The 11,244-nt window shown below is 46.3% G+C and overlaps 2 protein-coding genes across 3 annotated transcripts in view; one reads left to right on the top strand and one right to left on the bottom strand.

The window, feature by feature from the left end:
* ZNHIT3 (zinc finger, HIT-type containing 3) overlaps positions 1-2,045 on the top strand; it is a 7,764-nt gene extending 5,719 nt beyond the window's left edge. For both annotated transcript variants that reach the window (XM_008578517.1, XM_008578516.1), the window contains 2 exons: positions 576-656; positions 1,787-2,045. In XM_008578517.1, coding sequence (XP_008576739.1) covers positions 576-656; positions 1,787-1,968 — 263 coding nt within the window. In that variant the 3' untranslated portion in view covers positions 1,969-2,045. The remainder of the gene's footprint in view (positions 1-575; positions 657-1,786) is intronic.
* A 146-nt stretch (positions 2,046-2,191) lies between these two features.
* Positions 2,192-11,244, bottom strand: part of MYO19 (myosin XIX) — a 37,905-nt gene continuing 28,852 nt past the window's right edge. Inside the window, exons 20-26 of the mRNA XM_008578515.1 lie at positions 10,964-11,034; positions 8,967-9,070; positions 7,083-7,249; positions 6,842-6,971; positions 5,200-5,285; positions 4,370-4,675; positions 2,192-2,933 (exon numbers count right to left, since the gene is read on the bottom strand). Of these exons, the coding sequence (XP_008576737.1) occupies positions 2,802-2,933; positions 4,370-4,675; positions 5,200-5,285; positions 6,842-6,971; positions 7,083-7,249; positions 8,967-9,070; positions 10,964-11,034 (996 nt within the window). The 3' untranslated portion in view covers positions 2,192-2,801. The remainder of the gene's footprint in view (positions 2,934-4,369; positions 4,676-5,199; positions 5,286-6,841; positions 6,972-7,082; positions 7,250-8,966; positions 9,071-10,963; positions 11,035-11,244) is intronic.

The following is an 11,244-nucleotide window of genomic DNA, read 5'->3' as shown; positions in this document are numbered from 1 at the left end:
CCCATCCATCCATCCAAATGTCCTTCAGTACCTCCTAGTGTCATACACTGTGCCAGGCTCTGAAAGCAGCTCCTCTGGTGCCACCAAAGGGGTATTGGCCATTCACAGCAAAGGGATGGGTCATATCTACCCTTTGAGAAACTTCCAGGATGGGTTCTGGCAGTACCAGCAATTTGTGCCCATGCTGAAAGCACAGGGGATTCTGTCAGGTTTCTACAGAGCACTTAGTTTATTGGCCCATGGTGGAGCTGGGGCCATGGTTAGGGAAGGTGGGGTGAGAAGAATTAGAAAACCATGCTCCAAGCCCAAAGACCACAGGGAAACATATAGAGTAAGTGTGCAAACACTAGGATGCATTTGTTAAATTAAAATCACCAATTCTTTCATGTACCCTCCCTTTCCTAAAAGGGGAGTGTTAGTATAGGCACAAAGTCCAGAGAAGGTTATTTTTGTTTGTTTTGTCTATACCTTGTATACTCATCACTGTCACATGTGTTTTATTTATTGGAGTAAAAATCTGGTGCTCAGGCTTTCCTTTTAGTCATAAGCAATTGATTGTGTTATATATTCTTTAGATGATGACGACTGTGTGGCTGATTTTCTCAATAGTGATGAGGAAGAGGACAGAGTTTCTTTGCAGAGTTTAAAGAATTTAGGTAAGTCTGTGCTGTGCTTGTTTGTCAGCTGTTGAGATCTTGTTAATTTACTTGAGATCTTGTTAATTTACTGTTATATGGAATGTGATTTTTTTTTTTTTACATTAAGTATTTCAGTGTGGCATGCAGTGCCTTTCCTGTCCAGCCACACGATTCTGTAAACATTAGGGCTTTCACACCTCCCAGCCTGCGTCCAGTGTCATTCCCTCTGCCTGGAATCATGCTGGTCTTGCAGGTTAGCAAAATTCTGCTCTTCCTTCAAGGCTATCTTCAAGCTTTCTTTGCTCACCTAAGCTTTTTTCGATCATGTCTCTCAGAATTAGGTAACTTTTTGGCTTCCCACAGTGCTTTGCACTTACTGTAATATGCTCCTTACATTTTGTGGTAATTCATCTCTTATGTACCAATATGTAGGGCAGGGGCCTGTATCCCCATATTGCCAGTGCTCAGTTTACAGTCCAGTCATTAGTACAGACTGGTAATCACGATTTAATTTTTTTACGGGGAAATGGATATTAATAATGCCCAGTATTTTTGTAGCATTGCTTATTCAAGCCATATAACAGCTTTACATATATAATTAACAGGCTAATGTAGTTCCTAAAGGTGGGCATTATTTTCATTTTCCCATTTCATAGAATCAGGCTGAAAGGTTGTACTTTTGCACTTAAATTTAGATTGGAGCTGAGCGGGTAATAGGTATGAAAACTTTTATAGACTGTAAAGTACCATACAGGTGTTAGTGTTAGTTCTTGCCATTGGTCCTGGTGCCTGCTGGATCGCATACCACCATTCAGAGTATTTGGTGTAACTGTCTTCACTACTGAGAACCATTATACCTACAAAGAAAGAAGACATGCTAACAGCTTAATACTGTTGTTCTCTGTATATTTGTGCTGATAAAACAACTTTTTCTTAGCTGAAATGATATGAAGTTACACTATTTACAAAGAGAACACAAGAACAGGAATCTGTTACTACATTTAACTTGGAAATCATTTGATATGCTTAAAGGTTAAGGGGATGCAACATCTTGATAATTTTATTACATTTGAAACATTTAGCTTGCAGCTATCTCCATGTGTTCCCACTTGAATTCAGATTGGCACTTTTTTTTATTAATTTTTAAGGGGAATCTGCAACATTAAGAAGCTTATTGCTCAATCCACACCTCAGACAGCTGATGATCAGTCTTGATCAGGGGGACAACAAAGCAAAGCTCATGAGAGCCTACATGCAAGAGCCCTTGTTTGTTGAGTTTGCGGACTGCTGCTTAAGAATTGTGGAGCCATCCCAGAATGAGGATTCTTAACGTGGATCATTATGCTGCTTGCTCAAACATGTGCTTGACTCCCAGAACTTGCTGCTCCTTCCCCAGGAAACTAGCAAGGGAGGTGATTTCAGGATGTGGACTGGCTGATGTAGGTTATGTAGGTCTTCACCTCTTTCGACGTGGGCTCATGTTTCAAGCAGATAGGGGTACAGGGGTACATAAGGTGGCAAATCCTTTTTGGAGAGAAAACTTGACATTCAAATAGTTTTTAAATGTTTTATTTTTGGCACAGTTAAGGTAGACATCATAAATGATATAATTTGTTTTATACCCATTTGAGTTAAAAACTTGACCAGTGTTAATAAAAATCAAGATGTGATGGTTCTAGTGTATGTTGCATTTTGTTCATCATCCTTGTTTCATAATCTAATTGTTTGAAATTACATTAAATAGATCAACAACTTATTAAATAATAAGGTTTCATTCCTTTTTTAAGGAACTAAATGCAGAATGTTCTCCAGCCCAAATTCCAGAGCCAATTTTAAGATTTCTTTGCCTGTTTTCTTCCAAAAGTGGTTATGGGGAGTCAGAGTGCTCACTGCAGTGAAACGTGGTGATGTTCTCCGTGGCCCTGATGTTTCTTAGTCCTGGTTTGGTACTACCACCCCTGATGCCCTGTAGTACTTGAGATGTGGACCTGAAGCCCCAGGCCTGCTGGTACACGCAGCCCTGGCTCGCACATGCGTTTGCAGTCGCTGTGGGAGCACTTTGGCAGCTGTGTGTGGATTAAATGTCTTTGGCAAGAAGAAGCCTTATGGAAAAAAAGGCACCGAGGATCACCCAGCTGGGTGAGAGTCTAGGGTGAGAAGAGGTCACATGTGGATCAGCCTGTGTCTTTCCAGCAGAATCTGATTAAAGCCAGTAATACCATAGGGTGAAGAAGGTTCAGGACAGATGTCAGCATAGCGCAGTGGAGACTTTCTGCAGTGAAACTTTATCGAGCCCTAGGGAGAGAAAGATGCTGCTTAGCCTCAGCTACCAGGAGTGCCAGGGCCTAAAGGTACCTTACAGCGAATGCTAGAAATGCAAGGAGGTATGGACAAGTAAATACTGGCATGAGGGCCACAGGAGTAGCAGGATTGAGTTAATGTTTTTTTCTCCTTTCTCTAAAACAGTGCTAAAGTCCAAAGCAGCATTAAAAATTTTATATCTATCCAATCTAAGGCAGATGAAACACTAGGAGTGAGTATTGAATGTCACATTCCTATGATTGTGTAAAGCTGGAAGAGCAAAACATTTACACTTCTGTTTATACTCTTGCTAGCCTGTGTTTTCATGGGAGATTTTATCCAGATTATGGCCTTTAGTAATCCTCTGGCATAGAAATTCAGTGTTTCCTTGCTTCTGCCTTGTCAATTTCACTTATTCCTTGCTGGGGCCCTGTATAATAGGTTGAGTATCAGCCCATTCTATAGGGGAAGAACGGAGGCTCTGAGATGATGTGCCTTAGCCAAGGCCATGCAGTGAGGCGGGCACAGCCAGGACTCAGACCCTGGTGTTTTGCCTCCAAATGTAACATACCTTTCACCTTTCCTCAGCCACTTTATTTCTGTGAGGTGTGGCTTGCTGGGGTGAACCAGAAAGCTGAGTGACATCAACTTCCTGAGTGTGCTGGCTGACTTCCCTGGCTGCTCATATTGTATCATATCATATCATATCATATCATATCATATCATATCATATCATATCATATATCATATCATATCAATCATATCATATCATATATCATACCATACCATATCACTTGGACCAGTGACTCACCTGCTTTTCATTTCCTCAGCTGGAAAAGGAGATAAACCAAGTAATAAAATTTGAGGAAAATAAGCCCTGGCTGCTCATATTGTATCATATCATATCATATCATATCATATCATATCATATCATATATCATATCATATCAATCATATCATATCATATCATATATCATACCATACCATATCACTTGGACCAGTGACTCACCTGCTTTTTATTTCCTCAGCTGGAAAAGGAGATAAACCAAGTAATAAAATTTGAGGAAAATACGGTGTCAAATCTAGTGCCATCTGAGGTCATCACAACCCAAAATTTCTGAAAGTGGGACTAATTAAAAGAGATTCAGAGGAGATGCTATAACACTTAGAGGCTTTTTTTTTTTTTTTTTTTTAAAGTGAAGGGGCTATGGAAGAGTCCCAGTTGTAACAAAGGAAATCATCCAAACCTGCAGCTGGTTGGGAAGTGCAGGCGTCTAGTTTTCCCAGCAGGGTTAGGGACAGATCTTGTCCAAGCCTCTTTCCTGCTCCCCTCCGTGGACTCCTAGGCTTTGCCTCCTGCCTTCTAGAGTGGGGTGTAAGGAGCCCAGAGCTGTTGGGGCAGGACTACCATCCCGTCACACACAACTTACCTGAGGCAGAGCTCGGATGGACGTGACACCAGCCTGGTCTTGTTGAGCTGTCTGGATGGTGTAGCTACTGGGCCTGCCCCTGGGAAGCTGGAGGCAGGCCCAGACTACCAGTTTCCTCTGAAAGCCACGTGTACCCACAGCTGCGTTAGCCAGGACCAGTCCCAGGGGCCAGAGGTGAATTATTGCCTCCAGGAGCCTGGTCTGTACAGGGGGCAACGAGGAGGAGCACGGTGAATGGGAAGCTTGAGACAAGTGTTTTTCTTCCATACCGTCCAGTTCTTTGGAAGCAAGGAAGGCCATTCTGATCTTAAAAAGAAAACATCCCTTTATAGCTTTAGACTTATCTAGCATTCTTAATGGAAAATGGAAACTAAAACTATTTTTAGTAAATCGGCTTCACAAGGTGAACTGAAGGCATTTGGCTGTGGGCAACGGGATGCCCTGAACTAGACTGGTTCCATGTGGCAGAAGCCTATACACCCTGGGCAACGGTGCTTAGGCCTCTCATATGCTACTTTCAAAAAAAAAAATAATAGCCTTATTGAGATGGAATTGGTATGCCATCAAATTCAACCCTTGAATGTGTATAATTGCCTGGTTTAGTGTATTCCCAGAGTTGCTTATGCCACTCTTTACCTTCACAACCACCCTCCAGTGTAGGTGATGGTGTGCCCATTTCACACACAAGGAACATGAAGCTCAGAGAGAGAGGCTGAATGACCTGCCTGAGGTCACCGTATTGCAGTGCCAGAGCCCGCATCCCCACTCAGGTCCATCTGGTACCCAAATCTCCATCCACTGCCCACCCTGCCTACTTGAATCCTACTCACTCTCCACTTCTGCCATGCACGCTTGATGACTGTGGCGGCTGTGTGCAGTCTCCGGATGTGTTTCCGAGTTAACCAGGAACGAATGGCTGAGAGGTTTGCCCAGGAACAGGAAATAATAAAATGGTTATTAGAGCTACCGGCAACCTGGCTCTGCAGCAACACTGGAGTTGCTGTAAAAGTCTGAAATGTGTAGTTTTTCACATTACAACTATATGAAGTAAGGTGCCAAAATAAATACATAAAGCAAAATTGGCTTTTAAAAACATCCCTCAAACTGCCGTCACACTTGGAGATACCTACACAATGAAGAGGCAGCTAGGACTGGCTGCGGGCCCAGCAGTCACCTCCCATCTCAGGCTCAGTCCAGGGCAATGCCAAGGAAGGGAAGGGTCTCAAATTGTCTACACCTTTTAAAATTGTCTCTCTCTTAAAAATTTTCAGTTGAATTTGCTTGCTTACTTTATGAGTCCATGATATGACAACGCCATATACTCAAATACTGATAAAAGTAATTACTGGATGGTGGGATTATTTATTTCTTTCTCTTGGAATTTCAGCATATTTTGATTCTTTTTGGCATAATAATATTCAGAAAAGGGGGTTATTCCATTAAATACTAGAAATACATTCAGATTCTAAAATACTTGAAAAAACTTTAGAGGACTGGCTGGTTAGCTCAGTTGGTTAGAGCATCGTGTTGTAATACCAAGGTCACGGGTTCAGATTCCCATGCTGGCCGGCTGCCAAAAAATTAAATAAATAAATAAAAGGAAAAGAAAATTAAAAACTTTAGAGACAAATATAAAAATCATCTGTTGTTACCTCACCAACCCAGATGGTTTTACAATATTTCCTTGTATGATCTTTTTATGCCTATACACTCAGAAACATACCTTACAAAGGTGGCATCACCCTTGATACACAGTTTGGCATCCAGGTTTGAACATGACATTGGAAGTAGTTTTCCATTAAATTTATAATATTTTTCAAAAACACTTAGCAGCATCATAGGGATATTACAAAGGTGGCATCACCCTTGATACACAGTTTGGCATCCAGGTTTGAACATGACATTGGAGTAGTTTTCCATTAAATTTATAATATTTTTCAAAAACACTTAGCAGCATCATAGGGATAGTCCATAATTTAGCCATGAATCCACCACTGTTAAGATATTTGGCTTCTTTCTAGTATTTATATTTTTCAAAATAAGACTGCTATGAACATACTAGTTCATACATCTCTTCCTCTGATGAACTCTTGTTGGTTTTTACCTTCTCCTTAAACTCATCCCAAGCTCTAGAGCCCAGCAGGTAATGATATGTCATAAAGGGAAAAAAAATGTTAGCATAAAAAGCTGTCTAGATTTGATAAGGGGAAATTAAAGGCAAACTTTTGGCCTCCATTACCTACACAGTACCCTTATTTGTAGTGTGATTTGGTTACCACCAAACTGGAGAGAGACTCTGAGTGAGGTGCACAGGGAATTGGAATCCTAGGGCACCACAGGGACGTGCCATCCACTTCTTCGGGCTGGGACTCAGTTTCAGTAGACAGGGACTCAATAAGCAACCTTTCAAAGGAAACCAACATCATGTGGGGTCTGTGTGCAGTTGCTAACAGGTGGTCCCACCTTGCCTACCTGCCTGGATGAACATGGCGGCCCGCCTCTGCCTCTCCTGCTTTTGGTGTTGGTATCGCCTCCAGCCATCCTGGATGCAGCGGGCACACTGCTCCAGCACCTGGGCACGCCCACATTCTAGAAGCTCCAGCTGGGAGAAGGGGCATCCACTGAGGTCCTTAGCCTCTTCTCCTTCTGACCTGAGGAAGGCCCAGACCCTGTCCTGTTGAGGAGTGCATGGGTCCTCCCCAAACCAGCTTACCATGGAGTCGGTCATGAACACCTTGGTCTTGCCACAGTACACTGGGGCCGGTGTGACCTCAGCCGGGTCACCAAGCATGCCTGCTGCCTGGGTTAGAGCTGGCAGAGTGTGGAGGATGTCCTGGAGCAGAGGCTGCAGTATGGCCCCCCTGGCATGTGGAGGCCATTCTGGAGGAGGGGAGACAGGGGCCCCATCAGTGCATGGTCACTCTACAGCTTTTGTGGTCTTAAGAAACTGGCTTTGGCCTCCCCAGCTCTCTAGAGGCCTCTTTCCTGCTGTTCTTCCCCCTTCCCTTTTTGGGGGAGGTCAGAGGCAGCCCCTCTACTACCACCCCTTAGAGCCTGGCTGTTCTGGGGATTCCTGGAATCCCCCCTTGTGGCTGTGCCCTGGTGTCCTGCAAGCACATTGTTGTGGGTCCCTTTGGGCAGGCTGGCAAAGGGTACATGATCCCTGAAAGAGTGACTCTTCTCAACCAGGAATCCCAGGCTGTCTGGCCAGCATTTACTTCCAAGGCCCCCAAAATCCTGAGGGCCAATAACGGCAGCTGGGCCACTCCCTCGGTCCCTGACCCCTCACTCCCCGCCATGTATGGGAAAAGGGAGAACAAATCCCAGCCCTGTAAAGACCTAGTGGGTCCTGCTGCCTGCCCTCCCGCATCTCACAGGGCTCACTCCCCTAGAGGGAGGGTTTACCTGAGGCTCTGACCACCTTTGGCCGCTCAGAGCCTCTCTGGAGACAGAGGCTGCCAAACGAGATGCCGAAGATGAAAAACAGCAGCAAAATCAACCAGGGGCCAGAGGGGCTTTGGGCAAGAGACAGGACAGGAGAGCAAGCCATGGAGAGAGGGAAGGAGAGAATAAAGGGTGAAAGGAAGTGACAACACTGACCCGAGAGGGGAGCAAAACAAAGCAGAATTGTCTGCACTTCTGGGGGCTGATGGGCCCAGGGTAAGGCTGGGTGGGTGCGGGGAGCAGCTGTGGCTGGGCTGGAGTCCTGCTGAGGGGGTGCCTCGTACCCTTCCCTTGGTCTCTTTTCCCTCTGCCTGTCTCTGGGCCTTATCCCTCGCCTGGCCTCAGTTATATCTACACAACAACCGCCCCCAGCTCAGGGCCCCAGGCCAGACCTTGCCTTGAGATTAAAGCTTGCCCAAGTGCATTGCAGACATCTTCACTGGGCTCCAGTCACCTGGAGCTCAGGTCAGCCACAGAGGGGCTCATTAGCTTCCCCAAACCTCTCTTCCTCCTGCTTTTCCCCACTGGCCAAGCCGAGTTAATTTTTTCCCTTCCTCTCCTCTACAACTAGTCAAGCACCTAACAAGGCTGACCAATTTCTTCCAAACATTTTCTGATTATACGTATTTCTAGCTTCTCGAAACTTCACAGCCTCCCTCCCATGGCTCTCCACAGGGCCTGCAGAATGCAACAGGCTGATGGAATCACTTGCTCCCTCCCCCAGAGAGCCTCCTCATCTGCCCAGAGGATAAAGTCCAGATATGGTGACTGGGCCCCCGCTGTCACCGCAGCCTTACCTCCTACCATTCTCTGCCCTGATGAGCCAGCAACACTGAAGGGCCTGCAGTGCCTCACACCTACACTGTAGTCTTGTGCCTCCAGGCCTCTGTTCCAATTACCTCTGACATGTGGAATGCCCTTCACCTGGCTAATCCAATTAATCCTCTGACCCCTCCTCCAGGAAGCTTTCCTGATTCACACCTCTCCAGCATCACCCACAGCATCCTGTTCATAGTTCTGCCTTTCCACTTTCCACACTGTTTTATTGTCTCTTTTGAGTCTATTTTTCCCACTAAACCAAGAACCATAAGGGCAGGGCAGGCGCTCAGTAAACTGTGGTTGAACAAATCACTAACAAATGGTCCTCACTCACCAGAGTGCCTTTTGGCAGGATATGGGCTGTGAGAGCCAGAGGATGTGCAGGGATGGAGCCTTCTCAGTAACTCATATCGTTCCACGAAGTTCTGGTGAGAGACCCTGGAAGCCAAAGCAGGTGGAAGAAGAGAATGTCCTCATCTGTGAGCTAGGTACATTGCTCGGGGCTCAACAGAAGTTATTCCATTTAATCTGTCCAACCACCTGGTGAGGTGCTGCCCTGACTAGCCTCACTCAATGGACAAGGATGTGGTTCTAGAGAGATTATTAGGTTCACTAAGTGTGAAGCCCATGGAGACCATTTTAAATCAGGTCTGCTCTTCCTGCTGCCTCGGTTTACCGAAACAAAGAATCTTGCTCTTACAATAGGGGATTTGCAGCCTGCCTCCTTCCACAGGGGCTAACGGGCCTCTCCCCAGACAACTGGACCTCTTCTATCACACAAACATGCTTGGCTGCATCTCCCCTCTGACCTCTCTGACCCCACAGCCTCCTCCAATTCCCCCTGATTTCTCTGCTCCCCTTCAGGGCAACACTTCTCTAAACAGCTGATGACACTTGATATATGCACTTCCTCCTCCCAATCGCTTTTGTCCCCCACACTGCACCAATATGGCTCCTGTCACAAACAGCTAACACTGTGCCAACAAATTGAGGGGTCAGTGCTTAGTCTCCCTCCTACCTTATCTCTGGGCAAAAGCTGACCCCTCTCCCTTGTGGACCATTCTCTCAGCCACCAGGACACCCACGACCTTCCTCCTACACCCAAATTGTCATTGCTGGTTTCTCTTCATCCACCCTTTCTAAATGTGAGCATTCTTCAGGGAATGGCCTCAGACCCTTTCTCTCTCTCCCTAGGCAATTTCCTCCTTGCTCATGGTTCTAAAACCCACTGAGGACAGACCCTCACATGCCTCTCCAGTTCTTAAAGCTCTGCCCAGCCCCGAGCCTGTCTCACAGCCAGCTCAAACCTGACAAGGCCATAAGAGAATTCCCAGGCCAACCCTCCTTCCTTCCCCTCCCACCCTCCAACCTGGGCCTTGACCAGACCAAACCATTTTGGCAAACTGCCCCCAACGCATCCATTTGCCTTAGATGGAAAACTGCAAGTTGCTTCTGCAACCTGGAAGTTTGCTCCTCTGCCCAACACCCTGTGGATTAATTGATTAATCCACAGTCTTGCTCTTTCTATTGCAAACCATACTCCAGTTTCACCCGCTTCTCTCCACTTTTCACTGCAGCTGCCCTCGTGTGGCCACCACTCTTGTCTGTTCACCTGCAACAGCCTCCTTACTCATCTCCTCCCTTCTACCCTGACACTACAGCCAACCTCCACACAGCAGCCACAGGGCTCTTCTTGGAATATGAATGAGAACACACCACTCCTCTTTAGAATGTCCAACGGCTCCCACCGCACTCAGGACAGACTATAAAGTCCTCTCATGGCCTATCAGGCCCTGCAGGTCTCCCTCCACCACTCCCTGTTCTCTGTGGTTTAGTCCCTTTAGCATCTCTTGGTCTGATCTAGGAGCTTTAGGATTACTGCTCCCTCAGCCTGGCCTACTCTCCCCTCCCCCAAATCTTCCCAGGCTGGCCCCTTCCTTTCCCATAGGCCTAAGCTGCTTAGAGGGGCCCCTCCCTGACCAGCCCATGGATCCCCTTCCCTGTTAGTCTGTCTAATAGCAATTTTTGTTTCCTTCCTAGCACCAGTTACACTTTATACTTATTTTTCTTGTTTTCATGGGAATGTAGGCCCAAGAGGACAGAGCTCACCTTCCTTATTTATGATATATTACCAGCAATAGTGCTGGGTCCAAAATAGTGTACAAGTGAATGGATAAATGAATGGGTGCTGCTCCTTGAGTTTCACGTTGACATTTACAGACCTGCCTCTTTTTCTTCATCTCCATATCCTGCTCTGGGTTGGGAGTCCTGAGCTTCACCCTGGCACTGCAGGTCTCCACCCTTCCCCCTGCAGCCATCTGGCCCACTCACCGGATGGGGAAGCCGGCAGCACTGATGTGGATGGTCTCCACAAGGCCACAGGCCTCCAGCTGGCTCAGCACCTGCAAGAATGGGGAGACAGGATAGGCACCAGCAGCATGCTACCAGCAGGCCAGAAATACCATTCCTTCTGCCCTTCTGCTCAGGCTCTGGCCAGTGTGGAGCTGCAGGCTCTCCCAAGGCTTGGCTGATGGGGGTATCTCCTTGGGGCAGTGAGACACCAAGGGACCTTGAAAAAAATCTCCCTGGTAAAAAAGGGTCCTGGTGGTCAA

Source organism: Galeopterus variegatus, unplaced genomic scaffold (genome assembly GCF_000696425.1).
Source record: "Galeopterus variegatus unplaced genomic scaffold, G_variegatus-3.0.2 Scaffold1704, whole genome shotgun sequence".
In the NCBI taxonomy this organism is placed as follows: domain Eukaryota; kingdom Metazoa; phylum Chordata; class Mammalia; order Dermoptera; family Cynocephalidae; genus Galeopterus; species Galeopterus variegatus.
This window is presented reverse-complemented; position numbering and strand designations above follow the sequence as displayed.